Source organism: Carcharodon carcharias, chromosome 15 (genome assembly GCF_017639515.1).
Source record: "Carcharodon carcharias isolate sCarCar2 chromosome 15, sCarCar2.pri, whole genome shotgun sequence".
In the NCBI taxonomy this organism is placed as follows: domain Eukaryota; kingdom Metazoa; phylum Chordata; class Chondrichthyes; order Lamniformes; family Lamnidae; genus Carcharodon; species Carcharodon carcharias.
The window spans coordinates 32,325,013-32,352,181 of record NC_054481.1 but is presented as its reverse complement, the minus strand read 5'-3'; the positions used below and the strand labels follow the sequence as shown (position 1 = coordinate 32,352,181).

General features: G+C 43.8%; 1 protein-coding gene across 1 annotated transcript in view; it reads left to right on the top strand.

Moving 5' to 3' along the window:
* The window catches only part of LOC121288357 (ankyrin repeat and fibronectin type-III domain-containing protein 1-like), a 179,755-nt gene that overhangs the window by 55,723 nt on the left and 96,863 nt on the right, over positions 1-27,169 (top strand). The window contains exons 2-8 of the mRNA XM_041206911.1: positions 1,767-1,977; positions 9,231-9,425; positions 15,825-15,938; positions 19,072-19,169; positions 21,978-22,068; positions 24,149-24,256; positions 24,975-25,074. Coding sequence (XP_041062845.1) covers positions 1,767-1,977; positions 9,231-9,425; positions 15,825-15,938; positions 19,072-19,169; positions 21,978-22,068; positions 24,149-24,256; positions 24,975-25,074 — 917 coding nt within the window. The remainder of the gene's footprint in view (positions 1-1,766; positions 1,978-9,230; positions 9,426-15,824; positions 15,939-19,071; positions 19,170-21,977; positions 22,069-24,148; positions 24,257-24,974; positions 25,075-27,169) is intronic.

Here is a 27,169-nt window from a genome sequence, read left to right as displayed (position 1 = left end):
CTCACTGCCCCCCCCGCCCCCACTCTCACTGCCCCCCCCGCCCCCACTCTCACTACCCCCCCCACCTGCACCCACTCTCACTACCCCCCCCACCTGCAACCACTCTCACTACCCTCCCACCTGCAGCCACTCTCACTACCCCCCGCCCCGCCCCCACTCTCACTACACCCCACCCCGCCCCCACTCTCACTACACCCCGCCCCGCCCCCACTCTCACTACACCCCGCCCCGCCCCCACTCTCACTACACCCCGCCCCGCCCCCACTCTCACTACACCCCGCCCCCCCCCCCACTCTCACTACACCCCGCCCCGCCCCCACTCTCACTACACCCCGCCCCGCCCCCACTCTCACTACACCCCGCCCCGCCCCCACTCTCACTACACCCCGCCCCGCCCCCACTCTCACTACACCCCACCCCGCCCCCACTCTCACTACACCCCGCCCCGCCCCCACTCTCACTACCCCCCGCCCACCAACAGCCACTCTTACCCGCTCAGTAGGCTTGGCGTAAATAGCCAAGTGGTTATGGTACTGGGTTTGTAACCCCAAGATCAAGAGTTCAAATCTCACAATGGCAAACTATTTAACAATGTAACTTCATCTGAAACAGATGGACACGGGTTTGTACTCGAAAGAGTTACCCGCTCAGTAGTCGCTCTCTCTCCCCACAGCGTTGTCCCTCTCTGTCCCGCCCCCCGGCTTGGCCGTCGCTCTCTTCCCCCTCCCCCTTCGATAGTCACCCTCCCCCACTCCCTGCTCGGTAATCACTGTCTCTCTGCTCTGTCTCTCTTCCTGCTCCCTGCAAACCTCCCTCTTCAAAAGACTCACCGCTACCGTTGCGCAGTTTTTTCAGGCCTCAGACTGATGAAAGTTACTCGTCCAATCAGCGACTGGTTCTCTCCCACCTTTGCTGCTGATAGGTTCACTAGTGATCCTATCAGCAGCAAACGCGGGAGAGAACTGGGATGTGATTGGAGGAGCAGAAACTCACACAACTTTGAATTAAACACGGGGTCCGCGGAGCAGATGGAAGGAACTGGCGGGCCGCATAGTGGCGTGCAGGCCCTAGGTTGGACAAGCCTAGTGCAGAGGGAGCTTTGTTTGTTTAATGCTAGCACTAGCTGCATAATATTATAAGTGTTACATCCATGAACACCTCACTAAATGTACGGCATTGACAAAAAGCAGAATATAATTCTATTTAAGATGTTGATAACAATATGATGTTTGACAGCTGCACATTGGCACCACCTAATGGAGGTGATAGAGCGGATTCTGGCAGGGTGTATCCAATTTCATATTAATATAGTAACACTGGCACAAGAACAAAGTTTGATCCAGGTTGAAGTAGGTGGCTGGTATTCAACAGAGGCACATCTTGATTATTCCAGTATTACATGCAATTGTAGATAAATGTAACAATATAACATGGGCAGTCTACCCAAACACCATAGCAATATACCAATTGCTCAGGGTTCTGTGTCAGGTTGAGTGCCATGCTGTGTACAATCTTTGTTCACAGTGTGTGAGGCTCCCCAGAGCAGAGATTTTTGCTTCTGTTTGAGTGCAGACTGTATATTACGGGCAGCTGTTGCAATGAAACCTGATCTGTGCGCTTAAACCAATTACAACTTGAAGTGATGACAGCAGTAGACAGACGCTACTAGTACTGGAACTGCATCCACTTGCTTTACTGCACCAAATATATTATGTACACAACATCAAAATGCGAAGAAAAAACAATTTCCTATTTCATTTTTTCAGAATTTTCATAGTAACGAGGCGGTCTTTGAGGCTGTGGAACAGCAGGATCTTGATGCTGTCCAGATGCTCCTAAACCTCTATAGCACAGAAGAACTGGATTTGAACACACCAAACAGTGAAGGCTTAATGCCTTTGGACATTGCAATTATGACCAACAATGTGCCCATGGCCAAGATGCTTCTGCAGGCTGGAGCTAAGGAGAGCCCACACTGTAAGTCCAACGAGGGTTTCAATCATTAATTGATGGCATCAACTTCTTTCAGATGGAAATAAGGCACCAAAATAAGGCATCAAAGTTGCTTTGATGGAGGCAACTGTGAGTGAGTGAGTTTGTATATTTGTATATGAGTGAATGAGCAGAATCTAATGCCTCCCCCTCCCACCACCGAGGCGAGTTTGGTGGCAGGGTAGGGCATTTAATCAGGTGGGTGGAGACTGCCTTCCTGCTTCTGCCCTCTCTGAGGTGGGAAGGCTCATGGATGGCCTTCCCATCCCGCCACCAATTGAGGTCCTTAATTGAGCAATTAGTGTGCATTTATGGGTCTGGTCCTGCTGCCACTATTCAACTGGTGGGAGGCGGGGCAGGGGACTCGCCATGCAGGAATCCCAAAAGCAAGCCCTGTCAGAGTTGCTTGTGAGCTCCTGGGGATCCCTCATTCAAAGGCACTTAGAATTTTATCAAGGGACCCGGCATCAGGAAGGGGGACACCCGCTGAGAGCTACCCCTCTGCCCTTTCTGTCAACCCCCCTTCCCCGCCCACCGGCAACCCCACTCCTAACCCCCATAAAGCCATCGCTCACATGTGGCCTTGGTCCCTCACTGAGCCTGGGCCTCAGGTGGGTGCATTACTAGCAGCAGCCACTGTTCCTGCTCGTGCTGCCAAACAATGCACAGTTGCCAGCCTCTGAATGGCTGGCTGGCAGCTCTCGTGTGGTGCAATTTCCATCTCCAGGATCCTTGATTCCATGGAATGCCTGCTGCTTCCCAGTTAAGTGCTGACTGGCAACTAATTTGGTGGGCCTTCCCAAAAAGAGGTGTTGTGGGGCTCTCGCCAGCTCTCCAGCCAGTGGATGAGACCCCTGCCGCCTTCGTTAAATACTGCCCATTTGTATATGAGTGAGTTTGTATCGTTGTGTATGAGTATCTGTTTAGGTGTATATTAGTAAGTGGGTTTATATTATTGAGTGTGTATATGTTGTTTGAAGACACAACTGGCAATGGGTGTGATATTTTCCATAGGTGAAATAGCCTGTCAATACTTACTGTTGTGTACTGCACTGAGGAAAAACTCACCATGTGGACTCACTGCAAGTAGCCATTGTTGAACTAACCTTATTTACAAAACAAAAACAGAATTACCTGGAAAAACTCAGCAGGTCTGGCAGCATCGGCGGAGAAGAAAAGAATTGACGTTTTGAGTCCTCATGACCCTTCCTTATTTACACCTCCCCAGCTGAGAGGAAGCTGTACGATATACTACATTTCCTCCCCAATTAAAAACCAACTTATACACTAAAATGTAAAATGGTAAATGTGCGTAATTTCCCAGATACAATTATGACTAAACAAATGTCAACAATACCTGAAATTTAACAACTTGGGTTGTATACTTGTTTTTACTGTAATCACAACCAAAACAAAACTGACCAGAGTAACTTACACGTAAAAAAAAATCCTTAACACCAAGATAAAAGCAAAATACTGCAGATCTGGAAATCTGAAACAAAAACAAAAATTGCTGGAAAAACTCAGCAGGTCTGACAGCATCCGTGGAGAGAAAGACAGAGTTAACGTTTCGAGTCTGTATGACTCTTCTTCAGAACCAAAGAGAAGTAGAAATGTGGTTAAATATATACTGTTTAAGGGGGTTGGGACAGGTGAAGCTGGATAGAAGGCCAGTGACAGGTGGAGGCAAAGGAGTGATTGCAAAAGATGTCACAGACAAAAGGTCGAAGGGGTGTTGATGGTGGTGATATTGGCTAAAGGAAGTGCTATTGGTGACATTAAGAGTAGAAAGCAAGATGAGCAAGTGACAGATGACCCTAGTGGGGGCGGGGTGGGGGGAGGGGACAGTGTGGGAGAAAAGATCGAAATAGGCTAAAAGGTGGGGATAAAACAATGAATGGAAATAAATTTTAAAAATAATAACTCCAGCATGATGCCACCAACAAACACATCTTCCCTTCACCCTCCTGTCGGCATTCCGTAGGGACCGTTCCCTCCAGGACACCGTGGTCCACTCTTCCATCACCCCCTACACATCAACCCCCTCCCACGGCACCTTCCCATGCAATCATAGAGGGTGCAAAACCTGCCCTTTTACTTCCTCCCTCCTCACCATCCAAGGGCCCAAACACGCCTTTCAAGTGAAGCAGCACTTCACTTGCACTTCCCTCAATTTGGTCAACTGTATTCACTGCTCCCAATGCAATCTCCTCTACATTGGAGAGACCAAACGCAGACTGGTGACCGCTTTGCAGAACACCTTTGGTCTGTCTGCAAGCATGACCCAGACCTCCCTGTCACTTGCCATTTCAACACATCATCCTGTTCTCATACCCACATGTCCATCCTTGTCCTGCTGCAATGTTCCAGTGAAGCTCAACGCAATCTGGAGGAACAGGACCTCATCTTCTAATTAGGCACTTTATAGCCTTCCGGACTTAACATTGACTTCAACAACTTCAGATCATGAACTCTCTCCTCCATCCTCACCCCTTTTTGAACCCCTTTTTTCAAATATTTATTTTTTAGTTTTTATATATATATTTTTCCCACCTATTTCTATTATTATTTTAAAAATTTATTTCCATTCATTGTTTTATCCCCACCTTTTAGCCTATTTCGATCTTTTCTCCCACACCGTTCCCTCCCCCCACCCCATCCCACCCTATCCCCACCAGGGCCATCTGTCACTTGCTCATTCTGCTTTCTACTCTTAATGTCACCAATAGCACCTCCTTTAGCCAGTATCACCACCATCAACACCCCATTCAACCTTTTGTTTATGATAACTTTTGCAATCTCTCCTTTGCCTCTATCCAGCTTCACCACATTTCTACTTCTCTTTAGTTCTAAAGAAGAGTGATACGGACTCGAAAAGTTAACTCTCTCTTTCTATCCACAGATGCTGTCAGACCTGCTGAGTTTTTCCAGCAATTTTGTTTTTGTTCCTTAACACCAATTTGTGTTTAACAAAAATATCATCATTTGACAAGAAGTAGTGAAAAAACATTTTTTTCTGCTTCCTTCTTACCTGCTTTCAATTAACCAATTTGGCTCCCTTCTCTTTCTGTCTGGGTATCTTCATCCATTTCCATTATGCGAGCTGCTGACTTACAATATTTAATGTTGCGCTGATGGGGCATCAAAATCTACACTCATTTCTAAAGCCGTGCTGCCACAAGGGATGGTATCCCCTTCTTTGAACCAAATATGATCGTAAGGGCTAGGTGGTCAGTTAACGAAGTGAACCTCCTACTATACAGGTATTTGTGGAACTTGGTAACACCATACATGATTTTTAACATCTCTTTCTCAATTTTTGCTCTGTCTTTGTTAAAGTACGTGAAGCATATGCTACAGGCTTTTCCACGCTGTCTTCTATTATGTGAGATAACACCACACCTAACCACTGTGGTGAGGCATCGCACGGTAAAACCAATTGTTTCTTGGGATTATAGTGGGTCAAAACAGCATCAGTACTTTCTTAATCTCTGCAGATATTCTCTGGAACTCTGCAGACCACTCCCAAGCTATTCCATCTTTGAGCAGCTGATAGATAAAGTGGACAAATGTGTCAGCTAAGTCAGGGAAAAACTTAGAATCATACACAATAATTCTTATTAGTGGTTTAAGTTCTTCCTTGTCATCTGGTTCTTTGCTTTCAAAATCCCCTGAACCATCTCCCACACTGATGATTTATTTGGTGACCCAGGTATATTATAGTTGATTACATGAAGCAACACTTCTGCTTGTTAGCTTTGATGCCACACTCTTGGAGCCGATCTAGGGCTTCGTTCAACCTTACAATGTGCTCCTTCTCTGTCTTACTGCTAATCAGAATGTCATCTAAGAAGCAGTACACTGCTTTCCTCCCACTTAGTCCTGATCCATGACACTCTGGAACACTGCGGGAGCAGTAGACACCCCAAATGATAATCTTTTGTACTTGTACAACCTTTTGTGCATATGAATGGTAAGCAATTCCTTGTTTATGTTAATTAATTCTAATTGCAAATATGCATTTGACAGATCGATCTTAATGAAAAGCTTTTCATTAGCTAAATTAGAAAACAAATTTTCACTAGTAATTATCATTCTCAATCATCTTATTTACTGTATGCTAAAAAGCTCTACAGATTCGAATGAACCCTCCTGCTTTTTGAACTACCACAATGGGGGCAGCCCATTGCAGCTCTTCAGCTTCTTAATTGCCCCTGTTCTTTCTAATCTATCCAGCTCTTTACTTCCTGCTTCTAACAGAGCAAAAGGCACTGAACCAGCCTTACAAAATGTCAGCTGTACATCGTCCTTTATCTTGAATTTGCCTTGTGATGCCAAATTTTATCATTATCTTTCTTACTCAAATACCACTTTGTGCCCTCTTAGCACTTTCTCAATGTCTGACACATTCTTACTGATCCCTAATGTAAATAACCTGGCCCAGATTAATCATATCTTCAATTTGTTCTCATCAGGGAGACTTTGTTCCCTCCTACTTCTATCAATGGCAAGTAATAGGACGTATATTCAAAAAGCTGCAATGTCTGGACATATTCCTTTTGCCTGCAGTCATCTGCAGGCAACCTCCTTATGTCCTCTTCACAACCTACTTTCCTATCTATCTTTGTGTCATCTACAAATTTAGCTGCCATGCCTTCGGCCCCCTCATCTAAGTCATTGATATAAAACGTACGAAGTTGAGGCCCCAGCACAGACCCTGCGGGACTCCACTTGTCACATCCTGCCAATCAGAAAAAGACTCATTTATGCATACTCTCTGTTTTCTATCAGCCAACCAATCTTCTATCTAGACTAATATGTTACCCTCTACACCATGAGCTTTTAATTTTCGCAATAATGAGCTGATGAGTGCAAGATTAAAAACTTGCATGCTAGAAAGAACATATATTAATATGAAGGGACCTATCCTCTGCATCTGACTTTGATTTCTGCTGTGAGTGCTGGAATTATATCTTCAGCCCAATTGCTCTTATCTTCCATGTGCCGTTTTTCTTGCTCTATGACCGAGTTTAATCTTCCTGCTCAATAACACCAATTTCTGCTTCCATTTATCAAATGTTCATTGAAGGATTTTCAGGCTCCTGAACTAGCTTTAAATCTACCATGACCTTCACCTGCTGCATTCCTGCTATCTGATCCTTGACTGTGACCTGGAGTTTGACTGCAACCTGCAGCATTACTGCTTATTCCTGTCTGCCATCTGGGTATAACCAACATTCCCATAGACATAGCATTTTGACTGGAAATGGGGGAATTTAGATGGCTGGTGGCTACCCTGGCAACAGTAACATCAACATTTCTGATTCTGAGATTGTGAACTTGGCTGCCGGGGCCTGGATCTCGCTGAAATCCGGTGAACTCACCTGCCGCCTCAGGAAAATACCTCCTTTGCAATTTGCAGCTATCCCTTTCTGCCATTTCCATGACTGTGGCCTTATCACAGGCCTATTTCCATGTCAGTCTTTGCTCCGTGTTTGGCCTGGATTTTATTGTTCTTTTGGCCTCCTACAAAAGTGTCGCCAAGTTTGCTTTCTAAGTTCATGCCATACCCACAGCGGTGAATTTCTTGAATGCAAGAATGTAACCTGCAACAATCTCACTTAGCAACTGCTTCCTTTGATGGAATGCAACTCTGATTTCAGTTTCATTTTTACTTGCATCATAACACGAGTTCAGAATCTCATTAATTTCAGCGTATTCCATGGTTTTGGGGTCTCACGGGCAACACTGGTTAGACACTACATCAAAAGTATCTGGCCCCCTCATGGTGAGGAAAATATTTACTTTGTCCTCATCTCTGGTTTTATTTGCTTTCAGCCAAATGTATAATCTTCATTCGTAATTATACCAGACCTCATTGTTAGGATTGAATTCCCCATCGTCCCCAAATGTGCCCTTTGTGCCATTTTTTTTCAATTACAGACTGCACTGACTCACTGAGCTGTACATGAACACGATGTGCATGGAGCAATCCTTCAAACTCCCCAAACTTCCTCAAAATTAACTTAAGGAGCTACAAAATGTCTGTCACTATGTTCTTTAATCCTTAATTTTTCAAATGATATATAAAATAAGTTCCATTTCAGCCTTGTTGCCATTTTTCTGTTGGCAGTGTACTGCATTGCACTGAGAAAAATCTCACCATATGGATTCACTGCAAGCAGCCATTGTTGAACTAACTTTATTTACACCTCCCCAAGTGAGGGCAGCAGAGAGGCAGCTGTACAACATACTACACTTACAGTCTGGAATGACATGCATAGGATGTGCATGTGTGGAAGGCACCAGAGACTGGCCTTTTGGTAGAGGGGTCGTAAATTAAAAGAAAGGCAAAAGCCTGCAGTGTGGTTCCTATGGCTCATGTGAGCATTGTATGCAAAAATGGTGCATCTAAAGAGTGTGAAGGATTTCCAAGCTCGGGGTTGAAATAAACTGTAGGGCAGAGCAGAGGGAGCTTTAATCTCATAGGCTCAATTATGGCACAGAAGGAGGGACATTCAGCCCATGAAGTCTAATGTGGCTCTTTGTGAAACAATGCAGTGAGTCCCATTCCCCTGCTCAATCCCTGTAACCCTGCTAGTTTAATTGTGCCCATCCAATTTCCTTTTGAAATTGCTTCCACCTCATGGGCTGTGACTTCCAGGTCTTTATCACTCAGTGTGTAATTTCCCTTGCATATCTTGCCCAACACCTTAAGTCTGTATCCTCTTGTCTTTATACCATCAGCTAATGGAAACAGTTTTCCGTTGTCTGCCTTATCCAAACCTGCCATAATTTCATACACCTCTAGCAAATCCCCCTTCAATTTCTTTTGCTCCAAGGAAAGCAACCGCAGTTCCTCCAATCTACCCTTGTAGCTAAAACCCCCATCTCTAGAACCATTCTGGTAATTTTTTTCTACACGCTCTCAAGGACCTGCATATTCTTCCTGATGTGTGGTGAACAGAACTGGACACAATGCTCTGGTTGTTGCCTAATCAGAGCTTTAAAAAGATACAGCACAACTATATTTGTGAAACCCAAAATCCCATATGCTTTGCTAATCACTTTCTCAATATGTCCTGGTTGCTCTCAAAAGTTGCTTTAGCCAGTTGGAGAGTGATCAGAGGAGACTGATTCTTAAAGTGCCAAAGTTTTGTTGAGATGGGGTAGAGACAGTTTGCCAAAATTCAGCAAAGGATTAATGCAGTACATTTAATATCAATATCCCCTTGCAGTTGTGAGTTTGGAGAGTCGTGCCTTACACTTGACAACACTGGTGCGAGAGTCTGAGCAGCGTGTGAGTGAGTTAACTACACAAGTACTGAACGAAACACCAAATACAAACTGCACAGACAAAGAGAAACAGCTAAAAGCCTGGGAGTGGCATTACCGACTCTTCAAACGGATGAAAGCTGGCTTTGAACATGCACGTAAGTGTTATGGACCAATCAGCACAGGTGCTGTTTCCTTTTGTTTTTGTGTGATTTCTCACCTTGTATAGCAATGCTTCCCAGTGACCTCCTTCAGCCAGATTAGCAGAGCAACCTAAGTCAAAAACCATTTCAGTGGGCAGATCACTCAGTACTGAGCATTTTTCATGCAAAACAGGGCAGCCAAGTTGATCTCACAGATAATTGCAGAGATGAACAATCTGAACTTGGCAAAGCTTCATATGCGTGAAGCTGAACACAGGCGATGTAAGTGATGCAGACAGATTGGGCTGGCAGGATTCCTGGGTGTGAAATCTGTGGGCTCCTTATTGGAAGTGCATGGCTGTGACAGATTGTCCTAAATGAAAATACCATCTGTAACCAGGATAAAGAATGCTGTAATCTTCCATGATGGTTGCAGGTAGTGATGGAGACATACAGATAAGAAGGTCCCTGAACCAACTGCTGGTTTGTGCTGAATAACTGATTTCAGTCTGGCCGATCACACAGGCAACTTATAAGTGATTTGGGAAAGTTTTTTGGAAATGGAAGTTAAGTGGTCACATCTGTTTGTGCTGAATGTAAAGGCTAGCCTTCAAGAAGATAAATAGAAGCAGCTCAGCTACCATTTTGAGTCTTGCAGCTGTTGCTTAGCAACGCAAATACTGGAAGTCAAGTGCTGAGATTCCAGCTGCAGTAAAATATATGCCAGCCACTTCATCACAGACAGAATCTCAATCACTACGTAACATAAAACATGGAAACTCTACAGCACAGAGGGAGGCCATTTGGCCCTTTGCATCTGTGCCAGCCGAGAAAAGCTATCCAACTAAATCCCACTTTCCACCTCTTGGTCTGTATCCTTGTAGATTACAGCATTTCAAGTGCACATCTTAAATGAAATGAGGGCTTTTACTTTTAGCACCCTTTCAGGCAGTGAATTCCAGACCTTTCAAACTGGTCTTGTATACCTTAAAATGAAATTCCAGTTCAGGCCAGTACCAATCATTTCCAAGTTTTACTGGTGTTTCCATCGGCCACTTGTCTGCTCATGCTGCTAGCCTACCTATGTCCTGTTGCAGTTGATTGGTATCATCCTCACTGTTGGCCACTCCTCCAAGTTTGGTGTCATAGGCAAATTTTAAAAATTTACTCAGTACTCCAATGTCCAAGTCAAAGCAGTGGTTTTAGCACTGACTGCTGGGGAACACCATTGTCTAACATCCTCCAGTATGAAAAGTAACCACTTACTGTGACTCACTTTTTTTGCCCTTAAGCCAAATATTTATCCAAGTTGACACTGACCCTCCTGTTCCATGAGCCTCAATTTTGTTAGCCAGACTTTCACGTGGTACTCTGTCAAACACTTTCTTAAAATCCATACAGCCAACATCCACTGCATATTTAATAGCTTTAATAGACGTGTCAAAATTATAAAGAGAAACTGCTTCCAGTAACAGAAAGGTCAATAACCATAGGCCACAGATTTAAATTTATTGGCAAAAGAAGAGGTGACATGAAGAAATAAACTTAATTGATGAGTTGTTGTGATCTGGAATGCACTACCTGAAAGGGTGGTGAATGCAGATCCAATCACAAATTTCAAAAAATACTTGAGCATTCAATCAACCCCTGAAGGGATAAATTTACTAGACCAGAGAAAGAACAAGAGCATGAGATTATTTGGGTAGCTCCTTCAAAGAGCCGGCACATGCATAATGGACCAAATTACCTCCTTCTGTACTGTATCATTGTATGGTTCTAACCATTGTTCCATCTGCATCATACAGATAAGCTGACAACACTAATAGAAATAAATAAGTACGATCTGATAGCCCTTACAGAGACATGGCTGTGAGATGACATAAATTAGGACCTGGTTTTGTGAAAGGGAAATCGTGTTTAACCAACTTATTGGAGTTCTTGGAGCAAGTAACATGTGCTGTGGATAAAGGGGAACTGGTGGATGTACTGTGCTTAGATTTACAGAAAGCATTTGATAAAATGCTACATCAAAGGTTAATGCAGAAAATAAAAGTTCATGGTATAGGGGGTAACATATTGGCATAGGGTCTTTTTCTGGTTAGCAAGATGTAATGAGGGGTGTGCTACAGGGATCAGTGCTGGGCCCTCAACTTTTTACAATTTATATAAATGACTTGGATGAAAGGTCCAATGGAATGGTTACTAAATTTGCTGATGACACAAACATAGATAGGAAAGGAAGAGGACATAAGGAGACTACAAAGGGATATAAATAGGTTAAGGGAGTGGACAAAGATCTGGCAAATGGAGTATAATGTGGGAAAATGTGAAATTGTCCATTTTGGCAGGAAAAATAAAAACGAAGCATATTATCTAAATGGTGAGAGATTGCAAAGCACTGCGATGCAGAGGGATCTGGGTGTTCTAGCGTATGAATCACAAAAGATTAGTATGCAGGTACAACAAGTCATTAGGAAAACTAATAGAATGTTATCATTTATTGTAAGGTGAATTAAACACAAAAGTAGGCAGGTTATGCTCCAGTTATATAAAGCATTGGTGAGACCACATCTGGAGCATTGTACACAGTCCTGGTCTCCTTATTTAAGGAAGGATGTTAATGCATTGGAAGTAGTTCAGAGAAGGTTTACTAGACCAATATATAGAATGGAGGGGGGGTTTGTCTTATGAGGAAAGGTTGGACAGGCTAGGCTTGTACCTGCTGGAGTTTAGAAGAATAAGAGGGGACTTGATTGAAACATAAGATCCTGAGGGGTCTTGATAAGGTGGATGTGGAGAGGATGTTTCTTCTTGTAGGAGAATCTAGAACTAGGGATCGCTGTTTAAAAATAAGGGGGTCGCCAATTTAAGACAGAGATCAGAAGAAATTTTTCTCTCAGAGGGTCTTGAGTCTTTGGAATTCTCTTCCTCAAAAGGCGGTGGAAGCAGAGTCTTTGGGCAGAATTTTACACCTCGTGGGCAGGCGCGCGCCTGACACTATCGGGTATAAAATAGCATGAGAAGAGGTTGGGCGAGTGTCCTGATTTCATGCCGCATGCGTGCAATCTTCAGGTTGGCGGGCGCATGTGGGTGTTGGAGCCGGCCCACCATCAATTAAAATAGCGTTTCTAGGCTTCATTTCAGGACTCATTGGTGTCTCCAAGGCCCCGAATAATTTTGACCATGTGGACCCTTCCAGGTATCAGACAGCCTTCTGTTACCCTGGTAATGGGGATTGTGGTCTCTGCTGGTGGCACCTCCTCTAAGGAGGAAAAGAGGGACAGAAGAGAGAGGAGGCTAGATAGGTGTCCCAATGCAGCTTCCAGGGGAGTGACCTCTGGGAGAAGAGGTGCAGGCACAAGGGGCGCAGGGTCAGCCAGTTAGGCAAGGCAAAAGGGGACACAGAAGACACCACTATCCTGCTGCCAGGGTTTACAGGCGGCAATGCAGCTACCTCAATCTGTATGAGGTGCAATGCCAAAGGAGGCTCCACTCTCCAGGGAGACTGTGACTTCCATTTGTCAGATGTTTGGGCCTGAGATCACCTCCAACTATATGAGTGGAAACCCCATGCCAGTGGCTCTGAAGGTCACAGTGGCCCTCAACTTCTATGTCTCCAGCTCTTTCCAGGGGTCAGTGGGGGATCTTTGTGGAGTGTCCGAATCAGCTGCCCACAGTTGCGTCAAGCTGGTGACCGAAGCTCTGTTCAGGAAGGTAATAACACCTGTCCCAGATGTCTGAAAGGACCCTTCCATTTGAACCCAAAGTCTACTCAGTGTCTATGCAATAAAGTTTAGAGCCACTCACGTCCAGCATTATATACTGGCATACCCTGCACCAAAAAATAAAAAGGTGAAGCAAACTCAGGCCATTACGACAAAAACAAAATGTATCTCATTTTGACAATCCCAAAAAATTAACATAAACTTCTCTGGTTTTCATTTCCATACCAGTAAACATAAACAAAGCTACACAACAGAAGGTCACCTGTGACCAGTCCCTCTTGTGCTCATGGTGCCTTAAACGCACGTTTGCAAGTGCTATGTCTTGGCACCACCCCTCCCCCACCCCCCCACCCCTGCCCTGCCACACACCTCCCCCGCTCCCTGCTGGCAGCAGCATTGGAGACAGCCTGCTGACTCTGGTGTCTTGTTGGCCTTGATGGCCTTGGCAGTCATCCTCTGGCCAGTGGAGCCTGTGCTGGCCTCGCCTGGGAGGGAGCAGCCAGTGCCATAGCTGTCATCTCCGCAGTCATCGCAGCCTCATCAGATGCCACAGTCACTGGCAGAGGGACGGAGGAGCTGTTGCCATCATCAAGAGCGCCCTGAGAGGAGCCCACAGAGACGACAAGCAGCTCGTGCGTCAATATGAGATCGCTTTGGACCACCCTGCTCACCATTGATGGATGGGCACCTAGCTGGGATACTGGGTGCTGCACCCATCTCCCACACTGGCACCTGATGTCATTGCCTGTGTGAGGGCTTGCAGGTCTAAGCTCAACCCCAGGAACTCCTGATTATGTTCCTGGAGCTGCCTTTCCATGAGAGTTGCCACTCTCTCATTGGAGGATGCAGCGCGCTCAGCCATGAGGGTCAACTCAGTGCTCATACGCCGCATGGACTCTTCCACAATGGAGACCAAGGCACGCATACCTTCATGGATCTCCGCCAGATCCTCCTGCACATCCTGTTAGACATCCAGCATCTGCCGCCAAATGAATGATCATCGTCTGCCTTCGACTCAGCATCATCCTGGTCTCTAGCAGTCCTTTGAGTGCCGGCACTCTGGGCACTCTCTGCCTCTGCCTGCTCCTCAAGCGAGTATGAAGTGCCCTTACTGCTGTGCTCTGACATTCTAGCCAAGAATCCAACTGCCACCAAGGTGCTGGTATCTGGGCTGGTGCCTGGTTCAGAGAGACAGTGTGATACAGATGCATGTGGAGCCTGGTGGTCCTCTGGCATCAGGGGTGGTTCTTCAGGACTCTGTGATTGAGTGCGTCCTGGTGAATCTAAGGGGAGAACAACAACATGTCATTAGTTTAACTCATCATACTGTCATTGCGCATGCCAAGCACCGTGGTGAGACAATGGAGATCTGCATCATGGTGCTATCACCTTTCAAAGATCAGTGGGGAATCCAGTTTCGGGGCTCCCATCGATGACGAAACTACACAAGAATGTTTGCACCATCCGAAACTCTCACCTCTGTGCACTGTACTCTTACTTTTTTCTGACACCCCAGCTGCTCAGCGGCCGGTTGACTGAGGTTACGTGACACGTCTCTAGCTCCAAGGTGCCCTGCCCAAATCTTGATAGGATTAGGAGGTTCGGGGCCTCTGCCTGTCTGCAACCTTTCAGTGTTGTTTTGGGCCATAACTTAGATGTTTACAACACTGCAAATATATTCTTCCCTTCCAGGCTTCAAGGAGCTGCCTGTGCCGTTTTTAAACTGGCCATCGTGTCACCATTGGACCCATTGGACAGGCCCCCCGCTCCCGCCTGCCCCTGCCTGACCATTGGGAAGACGTGTTTCACACTGGGCAGGCCTTAATTGGCCAGCCAAGGTGAAATTGCTGTCTGGGCTCAATCATGGGGGGTGGCTCTTTTCCCAACTGGTCATGGACCTGCCAATCGCGCCCGCCCGCCAAGGGTAAAATTCAGGCCTTTGAATATTTCTGAGGCAGAGGTAGATAGATTCTTGATAAACAAGGGGATGAAAGATTATAGAGCATAGGCGGGAATGTTGAGTTGAGGTTACAATCAGATCAGCCATGATCTTATTAAATGGCAGAGCAGGCCCGAGGGGCCGAGTGACCTAATCCTGCTCCTAACTCATATGTTTGTATGTTGAATGTTGGCATGCTGTGGAGCCACTCTCCACATTTCACACATGGTACTTGGCTTTCCTATTGGGAATTTTCCTGTATCTTCTGCATTTCATAAGACAGTAGGGAATAATGGGGGGATGTCAGGCAGCATTAGCAGCACAGAGGACCAGTCTGCCAATACACACAGCAGAATATATAGGCAGAGGTACACATACTTGTATCTTATAGAGGAACATTGTCTGAGCAGACTTCACATTAGCAAGGGAATTGTCAGTGAGTTATATCATAAGATGCAACTAAACCTACAGCCCACTGGCAGGTGGTACAGGTCCTGCACTGCTATGGCTGGAAAAGTCATGACTACCTCAGGGACTCTTGACCACTGCTTTGCGTTTCCACTTAATGGTTATGCCATACTTCTCATCAGTTCAAACTAACTGCATACTCTAACATGCCCCTGTCAATGTAGTGGAGCCGTCCAATGTATCCTTTCACAGAACTACCCCTTCTGCATTTTCCAGAGCACCTTTGATAACTCATGTTTAAAGTTTAATTTATGAACAATTGTTCTTGTCCTGGATACACAGGAGCCCCAGAAGCACCAACCCATGTGCAGTTATCTGTTGCCAGTAGTACCTCATTGCAGGTGACATTCCATGAACCTCTCAGTGTCAATTCTGCTGTCGTCACGAAATATAAAGGTAAGGATCTGTGAAACATTTTATTTTAAAGTGTGTGGTTCAGTGATTGAAACTTTATGATTGGTTATCTGTTCCAATAATAATCCCCTGGCTGTGCCAAGATGACATTTTGAGTCCCATATTACCCATCCTCTTGGCTTCTCTCAGTGGGACTGACTGGAAACAGCTGGAACTGATCAAACTGATCTCACTGATGACAGTTACAATAGCAGCCCTTCATCCCATGAGCACAGCATTGATTGAAACTCAGGTCATAGAATGAAAGGATATTGTGCTAAGCTCTCGCTAACATAAAATCTTTGCTAATTTCTCTGTCAGGTTTATTGTTGGTGTACAGGAGTTTAGCTGCAGAACATTCTGATATATCATCAAATACAATCTTAATTATCCAACTTTTTTTCAACAATTTTGTGAATTTTTTACTCAGCAGGGAAGGTACAGTACAGGTAAGACCCGGCTTGTTTAATCTTTGCTTGTGAGGGGCCACATTTCAATTTTTTTTTCCCCACTCAAAGGGGTCAATGAGCAAATTTCAGACAGATAAAAGTTTGGCACAATATTAAACATGAATTTCAAAAAGTTGAGATGTGAAGAAAAGAAACAACTTGCTGAGCAAAAATAAAGCAATGTCAAAGCAATAACTTGATAATTTAAAAAATGAGCAATTCATAAAGATGACCATTAGAGTGTGAGAGAATGAAAGTGTGTGTGTCTGGCTCATCCCCACTCTCAGGGTGCTCACTCACTCACACTCACCCACATCCATTGTGTGAGTGGGTATGTGTATGTGTTGGTGTGTGGGGTAAGGATGAGTGAGAACCCTAAGACTGGGCGTGAGCCAGACACACACACACACACACTCTGGGTAGAATTTTCCCCCCATTGTGGAGGGTTTTGCGGGGGCAGGGGCAGACCCAATCGTACCTGATGTTACCCCGCATCATTTTACGCCTCAGTGAGTGGGCTCCATCTCTGCTTGCCTAGCTGAAGATTCTCCCCATGCACTTTCACTCCAGTGGGCCCTGTTCCTGCTCCCACTCCAGGTCCCGCTCCTGCTCCTGCTCTAGGCCCCCACTCGCACTCTCACCCTGGGCTCCAGCCCCACTGCTCTTGCCCCAGGTCTTGGAAATTACCTTGAAAATTACTTTCCCACTGTTTGCTGCTCTATCTGTTGATAGGCCTATCAAAGGCAAATGAAGGGAGACACCAGCCTGTGATTGGATGAGCAGCTTTACAGCAATTTTCAAACCTAACTCTGTTGGATTTCCAATAATGTTTGGCAGGCCGAGTCTGGAGGAGCCAGAGGCTACATTCCGGCCCATGGGCAGCCAGTTCGACAAGCCTGGAGAATAAAACTGGAAATAAAGAAAAACTTGCATTTAAATGGCATCTGTCATGTCATCAGGATGTCCCAAAGTGCTGCCTAGCCATAAATAGCTTTTAAAGTGTGGTTACTGTTAATACACCAGATAATGAAAGAGCCAAGTTGTGCATAAGATCACATAAACAGCATATGAAATTAATGAACATTTAATCTGTTTTGGCAGCGTGACAATTGACCAGGATACTGATAAAATTTCTTACTGTTCTTTGAATAAAGTCACAGAATCTTTTATGTTCACCTGAATAGCAATATGTGGTCTCAGTTTAGTATCTTATATGAAAGAAAGCATCTCTGGAGCACTCATCTGATAGATCATTTAGAGGATTTATTCACCAACTAAATTGAGGCTTGAACTCATTTGTCTTGAGGTATGCTACCACTCAGCAAAGCTGCACCTATCCATGATAAAAGTAGAAAAGATCCAAAAATATAACAAGGACCTTGCAGCCAAATCTAATCCTGTCCTTGTCCAGTGTTCAGCCTATAGCTAGAATAACCTGCTTCAATCTATAATCAAGTATCTGGTGATGCTAGATTCCCATTGATTGGCTGTATACAACCAATAACCATCCTTTGAAAGTAGACTCATTTCATTCTTCCTGCATCAATGCACCTGAAACTTCTCTATATTAATTTCTATTTGCGGCTACTTGGGTTGAATTTTCCCAGCCTCACTGAGGCAGGTTAGGAAGCGGGAAGGAAGCAAACTTGGAACATAGCGCATCAGGTTAGCAATCTAACACATTCCCACCTCTGAGTGATCTTGCCATTATTGGGCCAATTGTGGGAAAGATGATGGCACTACCAGGATCTTATAGATGGTGGAAGGGCCAGAGCCCAGATTTGAACTGGAGGCAGCCAAATAGTGCCAGGCCGTGGTGACATGGAGGCTGCCATCACACCCTCTGTCCAGAATAGACCCATAGGAAGGCATTGCCCAAAGCTTTGAGCCATTCTGTTCAGCGACAGCCCCATCATAATGATGCCAGACACATGTGACCATGAGCAAGATTTAACTTGCCCCAGTGTTATGAAGAGCACTTGTGCTTTAAGGTGCCCTCATGTTCTCCTACCTGTCTCAGCAGTGTCCACCACTCCCCGTGGGACTGCCAGATGGACATTGCAGCCAGCCCTCTAATTGGGCCTCCCGCTTCTCTGGTCTGCCTGCCATCCTAAATTGGCAGGGGTCCCAGACGTGGTTTCTTAATTGGCTGGCTCCAGGAAGATTGTGAGTGGCCACTTCTGGGTTCCCAATCTGGAATTTAAGCTGACTTTGGGATTGCAGCCTAACTGGAGAAATCCAAGCCCTTAACCCCTTTGCTGAAATGGTCCAGGCTCAATGGGCTGGATTTTCCCAGTCATTAGGGGAACACTGAATTTTTATAATATTACAGGTGGCAGCTTCCTCTAAAGCATTTCTTATTACTGTGAAGAGCAGGACCTCCAGAGCCTAATAACTCCAGCCTTACATCAGAGCCTTGTCAAGTTATCAGGACCTCTCAGAGCATTGTTTTATTGATGTTGTAATTCGGTCAGTCAGTCATGTTGAACTACGCAAGCAACCATAGCTGAGATGGTTAAACGCTATGTGAGAATTTCCTACCAAACTATAAGGAGTATCTACAAGATGTGACTCCTCTGAATTTCTCCTTGAAGGAAAATAGCTTTGCACAAACATTTTTCAAAGACTGCACTTTTAAAGTTATGACTCTGCTTTTCAGTGTTCATTCTTTCTCTGTTACCTTACAGTTGAATGGAGCACTTCCCATAATTTCAGTTCAATAACAGGAGAGGCCTCACTGGATGACATGAAAACTCTACTGTACACAATGATAGGCCTTGTCACAGTAAGTAGAATACAGATTGTTCATATACCACGATGCACTGAATTATAAATTAAAGGCAATATATAAATGCTCAAAGATAGCACCAGTTTCATGGATTATGAATGCCTCCATATAATGGCGCTATGAGTTTTCTTAGTTATGGCTTCAACTTTAAATTAATGGGGTTACTGCCTGATTGTATCATTCAATCAAGATAAAGCTTTATTGCTTTGTGGCTTTAACATCTTTCAAACTTCAGGGTGGCACAGATGGTACAACAAGAAGCTTTATGAGGCAGATGATCTGAGTTCAGGCTGACCTATCCTGTGATGTGATACATAGATTGGTGATTTACAAGAAATTATCATCAGCTCCTTGAGAGATAGAATCCATATGACATTTGTGACCTGTCTGTTACAGTTAAGATTTTCTCCCATATTTGTAATTTGAGTTACATGAAATAGCAGTCACTAGAAACAGGCAGAGTCTCTCCAGTGGCCTGTTTCTTTATACGTGCCATGTGTGGATTGTGCCCAGGAACAGATAGCCACTAATTGTGATATTGATCACTCATGATCATATGGGATGTCTACCACGTTCTCCTGATTCTCAAATGGTTGAAATTATCATACCATCAAGCTAATGTGACTGTGTCTGACCACAATCTATTGACAAAAAAAAGGGACTGACTTGAAGGTGTTTTTGTACAAATGCACATTTTCCATGCATGCAGTTTTTCCTGTTGATTGGGTTTATGGGCTAGATTCTTATGGAACCAGGGAGATTCTGTGGAGGTATAAAAATGGCTCCTGGGGCCAAATTCCCAACCCCATTCCAGGTGTCCCCAATTTTTCCCAGTGCAGGTTAAGGATGTGGGCTAGTTTGAGTCGTAAGCCTGCACCCTGCACTCTCAACTTGGCCGGCTCCATTGTCGGGTAGGCATATCCTAGTCTTCCACGATTATCATGGAGTCAAGTCAGCTTTTAGAAGACTTGTGGTTCACGACACCTTAGAGGTGTCGTGAACAATAATCTGAATCAGGGAACCTTTTGAATGGTAAGTTCAAAAGATCTTACCCATGCTGCCAATGCCAAGCTATGACCTCCACCCAACCCCCATGGCCCCTCACCCTCCATGCCAAGCTATGGTACTCCATGCCCCTTCACCTACTATAAATTCTGTATAGAAATAATGAACCTTATAATGACAATAGAATGTGTCAAAAAAACTTTTAAAAACGGTAATTCTTCCATAACTTTCCACTTTCTTAAAATGAACTTCTTTCACTACAGACCAATAAAAGTGTCAATCTTCCAAACCATTTAAAGCATTTATAACAGAAACTAAAAGCACTTGAAACCTCCGCCTTGTGTAAATAATCATTATGCAATTAATATGTGCAATGTATGACTGGGCCCTCAGCCAAGAATACATAATGAGGCATTCTTGGTTCATTGTGCATTCTTGGCTGAGAGCCCAGATAACCATTTGTGTGTTAAAACAGCTGAACCCCAGGGAAAACATTGCTTAATTGACAGCTCTGGCTCCCTGATCTAGTCTGTCAATTGCACAATATTTATTTACACAAGATAAAGAAGTTTCAATGCTTGCAGTTTCTGCTATTGATACTTAAATGTGTCTCAATAATTGACACTTTTATTGGGTTACAATGAAAGGAGTTTTTTTAAGGCAGTGGAAAGTCAAGAATTAATGAATATTCAAAAGCTTTTTTAACACATCCATAGGGTTCATTGTTCTATACAGAGTCTATAGTGAGTGAATGGGCATGGAAGTGCCATAGCTAGGCATACAGGGTAAGAAAAGCCACAGGGGGTAGGTCTGGGGCATGAGGTGGCATGGATGGGGAAATGGGAAGTGTCTGGGTCTTGAGGGGTGAGGGCTAATGGCCCAAATGTTTTTATTATAACTGGGAAGAAGTCCCAGAGCACCAATGGGCGCCTTTTAAACAGCCCATCTCTGCGGCTGGCAGCACCTCAGCCTCTTTCCTGGTTCCTATTAGCAACCCCCCCCCCCCCACCCCACCACCACCACACTGGAATGAAAATCATGTCTTTGCTGGCAGTTCCTCCCGAGATGGGCGCACTGAGCCAGGAAATTTTCCAATTCCTGCTACCCGCCTCTAAGATGAAAATCCAGTCCATTATGTTGTCAAGAGGAGTTCAAATTTACCTCAGTGTTTTTGATCACCCCAGGCACAAAGTAAATCTTGAGACAATCAAACAGCAATCCGAAGACAGATTTTATCAATTATTAGGGATTAATCAATTACAGCACCACAAATGGTACAGAATATGCCATTAAATGATAGGATATGGGTTTCTTACCAACCTGGAAAAGGAAGTGCACTCTCTGCAGCTGCAGTGTCACTGAATTCAGCCAAAAAAATAATCTGTTGTTATGAAATATTGTTCTGCAGTAATACAATAGGATCGACTCAACATCATCATGGACCCCAAAACAGGAATACATACATGTTGATTCCATCAACATGTTGCTTCCGTGGTGGTCATGAAAACTGGGTGTATTTCATGGAACAGTGTAAAGGGAGCTTTACTCAATGACAAATCCTTGCTGTATGTGACTCCACATTTGATGGTAACACTGGATACCTGAAATGGAAAATGTTGCATTTCCAGATATTATTCCTCATGTTGATAAATACAAAATTCACAACCAACCTTTATTTTAACATGTCAAGCCAGTTGGTATTCATGATCTGTGCAATATTGGTCAATTTGTTAAATACTGATAATAACATGATTTAAAAAAGAATTTTACAAAATACTATCGTTCTTGTCTTTTTCATAGGGGCTCCCTTACTACATCCGGGTATCTGCCTATAATATGAAAGGTTGGGGCCCCCCACAGGTTTCCACTCCTGCATGTGCAACACCATCCTGTAAGTACCACTCTGAAAATTATATAGTTGCTTTCATCTGTTGCTAATATGAGAAACATAGAAGAGATGTAGGTTGCCAGTGTAGAAATGGAGCCCACAGTGGAGTGACAGACTGAGAGACCATAGTCACAATATGCCACTTTATTGGCACCTGATTTCAGGTAAGATCGCTGTCAGATGAAATCAAAAAATGCCAAAGAACAGAGAACAACTATTCATTTGTAATTTTGTTCCTTCGATATCCCATGCACATTATATTCTGTCACAGACTCTAACCCACCCATTTCAACTCCTTCCACAGCCTAGGTACACTCTATTCTATAATATACTCTGCCCACCTATTTAATGTTCCACAGCCCATGTAAACTCTACCCTATCACACTCTGCTCACACATTTAATCTTCTACAGCCTGCTAGAACTCAGATAGCCATGAAGTGAAGGATGGAGCTGGAGCCTAAACTTTAAGCACTTACAAACTTTTATTTACGGAGAAATGTATTCTATGTTTTGCACCACAACCAACAAACTATATATACTACTTCTGAGAAACAAAAATCAACAAATTAAATTAAAAATCAATAAATCAGAAGGGGTGACAGCCCCTGATGGAACACTGTAACTAAAGCAAAATAAGTGAAAGGAAACTTACAAACTTAACTCAAAATGTCATTTCCGGGTGTGATGATGCACCCACAACCGATACATATGAACATAGGTGAATTCCCAGTTAATGCCAATCACCTGAATATAGCTTAACACCCAATTAATAAACAATGATCTCTCCTATCCTCCAAACCCTCACCCAGCACTCCCCTTCCTTCCCCAACTTAATTTCATTCTCCCTACCTACTTCACCTTCCCTTCCTGCACTCCTTCTTGCACACCTCACCACTTGAATCCTTGCATCACTTTCTCCTCTTCCTCTCCCAGTTCTTCTGTCTGTTACACCCTCCTCCTCCCATCTCCTTCTCTTCTGTATTCCCTTCCCATCCCTTACCCCCTTTACATCCATTTTCGTTACTTTTCCATTCCTGTTCTCGCCTCTCCACCCTTATTCTCCTTTGTTCTTCTTCAATGTCCTCTGAATGCCCTTTCAGTTTTCTTTAGTTTTCTCGTCTCGTCTTCTGTCTTTCCTTTCATTACAGGATTGAGGTTTAAATTTCAAGAAAAATTGTATCCTTGCAAATGATTACTACAGCTGATGGCCTGTATGTTGGTGATGTATTGTCTCAACAGATGATCTATACGTTGGTGATGTATTGTCCCAGATGATAGTTCGTATGTTGTTGATGCATTTGGTTGAAAGGCAGGGCTTGTGTGAACAACACAGCCAAAAAAATCCAGACATGATTGTCGATGAAGCGATCCTTTGGTGTAAGTCTTGATTCCACAAATGTGAATTAAGGATCCAGCTGTTGGCCTGAACACCTTAATCACAGCTCTATCCAATAATAGCATTTTTTTCCTCTTTCTTCTAGCTGAAGGTATTGACTGTTGCTGGGACACAATTCCATAGATACTGCCTCCATCTTGTGTCTGATTGGACTTTTCCCTGGCTAGCTCAGGAGACAATAAAACTAATTGTAGCACCCCCTTTCAGTGTTGTCTGAGATTAGATAATCCAGCACAGATCAGGGATAAAAGCTGGTGCAGTGTATCCAGTGATAGATCAGTTTAGGTTGCAGTTAACTTGGAGCTTTCACAAAAACCTTGCGCTAGATTTTAATTTTTGGAATTTCCTTTTGACCATCACCGGTTCCAAGGTATAGTGGTCCCACCATTTTGTGGGCCTGGCCTCACTTAAAACTGGCAGGCGAAGTTCAGGTAGCCAAATATGCCTGCTGGTGCAACTCACTGGATTGAGGCCTCAGGATCGTGCCTTGAGCAAAGGCTGGTGGGGGGAAGGGATCGTGGATGGTGGGTGGTTTCTGGGGCAGCAGTAGCCCAGATTATCTGGCTAGTCAAAGGACATAATATCTTTGCTTGATCAGTAAGGACTATCTATCACCATCAAAATTCATAACTAGGATGCAGAACTAACAACATGCTATATGGTTGTTTTTGCTCACTTTCTCCCAGACTGGAGAGAGTACGATGGCAAGGAAGTAAAGCGTGGTGGACAGACTGAAGCCTTGGACCAACTGTTGAATCAAATCAAGAACAACCACCAACATTGCCTGTGCCATGGTAAGTCAGAGCAAAGACTGTCTCCTGCCACTTGTGGCATATAAATCTGTGATTGTTGGGGGGCGGGGGTGGGGGGGTGCGGGTGGAGGGGCAGTAAGGTTTTTTTGGTTACGTTTTGCATAGTATTTTAACCTGAAGGGAGAGCATTGAGGAAGATATGATGAAATGTAAAATGTGAACTTTAAGTAACACAGGCTTTTTTAACTGCCGATCATTAGTACTTCATGTTATTCGGTGTAATTATTTGATGTAATTTAAAGAGCTAAGTTCACAATGTGCTTGTTGGGATCAAAAGAAAATAAACAATGAAGACAGCAAAGGTGTTGATTGACTAGATTGTACAATATCCTACATTGTATCCCGGATTGTCGCACCCAGCCACTCATGTCCAATATCACACTTTCTACAAATAGCAAATCACAACTGAACAATCTTAGAAATGTATATAGAAAGAGAAAGAAACCCAGGTATTATCTGTTGCTTCTTCCTGATGCTGAGGTAACAAGGATAGCTGAGCAACAGCAGATCAAGAGAACCATCCAAAAATAATTAGCTTTGAATGAACTGAGGACCACTCCCCACAACAGTAGCCTTAAAGGGACAAGCCGAATTAGTAGGTAAACAATAGGAAAGTCCTGCTGGCCCAGGCTATGTTTGTAAAGCCTTGGGAGGTCAACATTTATCGATATTTTAAAAATTGTTTGTTTGGCTTTTCCAGAAAATTCAAAAATCCATCTGCAAGGCCGTAAGCACTCAGTGTCCAAGAGCCTGAAACACCTTTTTCAGCCAACAAGTAAATTTGTTAAAAGTCTCAAACGGTGAGTTGCTTTCTGTTCTCTGATTCATGGGAATAATCAGCTTCTTGAGTAAATTAAATCAAATTTAATTATGTTGTTGTGTGTTAAAACTATCCCTTTTTTACCAATTTCCCTCATGTGGCCCTCGCTCTGGCCACACCTTAGGAGCTAGGAGCAGGAGTAGGCAATTCAGTCCCTCAAGCCTGCCCTGCCATTCAATACGATCACAGTTGATCTCATTTTGGCCTCAACTCCAATTTCCTGCCCTCTCCCCATAACCTTTCAACCAGTTACTAATTAAAAATGTCTATTTCCTCCTTAAATTTATTCAGCGTCCTGGCAGCCATTGCACTCTGAGTTGGTGCATTCCACAGATTCACGACCTTGTGAGAAAAGTAATTCCTCCTCATCTCTGATTTAAATCTACCACCCATTAGCCTAAAACTATGGCCTCTCATTCTAGAATGCCCCACAAGGCGAAACATCCACTCCATGTCTACTTTGTCTATCCCCTTTAGCATCTTATACACCTCAATTAGATCTCCTCTCATCCTTCTAAACTCTAGCGAGTATAGGCCTAAACTGCTCAATATCTCCTCATAAGGCAAGCCCCGCATCTCTGGAATCAATCTAGTGAACCTCCTCTGAACCGCCTCCAATGCAACTACATCCTTCCTCAAGTAAGGGGGCACAGTACTCCAGGTGTGGTCTTACCAATGCCTTCTACAATTGCAACAACACTTTTTATTTTTATGCTCTATTCCTTTAGCAATAAATACCTTAAGTCCATTTGCCTTCCTTATTACCTGCTGTACCTGCATACTAGCTTTCAGCGATTCATGCACGATGACACCCAGATCCCTCTGCACTGAAGCATTCTGAAGTTTCTCTCCATTTAAATAATAAGTCATTTTTTTTTCTTCCAACCAAAATGGATAACCTCACACTTATCCACGTTAAACTACATCTGCCAAATTTTGGCCCATTCACCTAACCTGTCCATATCCATTTGTAAATGTCTTATTTCTTCATATCAACTTACTTTCCCACCTATTTTGGTGTCATCTGAACATTTGGCTATAGTACCTTCTATCCCTGAATCCAAGTCATTAGTATAGATTGTAAATAGTTGGGGCCCAAGGACCGAACCCTGTGGCACCCCACTAGTTACAGCTTGCCATCCAGAAAAAGACCCATTTATCCCAATTCTCTGCTTTCTGTTGGTTAGCCAATCCTCTATCCAAGCTAATATATTACCCCTAACTCCTCGTGATCTTATCTTGTATATTAATCTTTTATGCGGCACCTTATCAAAGGCCTTCTGGAAGTCCAGATATACTACATCTACAGGAATCCCATTATCCACTTTGCTTGTCACATCTTCAAAGAACTCTAGCAAATTAGTCAAACACAATTTACTCTTCATAAAACCATGCTGACTCTGATGGATTGCACTTTGACTTTCCAAATGCCCCATTACTACTTCCTTAATAATGGATTCCAACAATTTCCCAATGATAGATGTTAAATTAATTGGCCTATAGTTTCCTACTTTCTGCCTTCCCCCCTTTTTGAATAAGGGCATTATATTAGCATTTTTCCAATCCACTGGAACCTTTCCAGAATCCAGGGAATTTTGGAATATTATAGCCAATGCATCCACTATCTCCATTGCCACTTCCTTTAAGACCCTGGGATGTAGGCCATCAGATCCTGGGGACTTGTCACCCTTTGATTCCAATTGTTTGCTCAGTACTTTTTCTCTAGTGATGGTGATTGTTCTAAGTTCCTCCTTCTCTATACCCTCTGCACTACCTGTTACTATTGGGTGGTACTAGTATCCTCCACCATGAAAACTGAGGCAAAATGTTGATTAAGCGTCTCTGCCATTTCTGCTTTCCCCACTATTAACTCCCCAGTCTCATCCTCCAAGGGACCAACATTCACTTTAGCTACTCTCTTTTTTATATACTTGTAGAAGCTTTTGCTATCAGTTTTTACATTTTGCACTAGTCTTTTTTCATAATTTACCTTTGCTCTTTTTGTTATTTTAGGCTTAATTGCCTTTATAATAGCCTTAACTGACGTGGCTCTGACTCCCGCTTGTGCCTGCTGA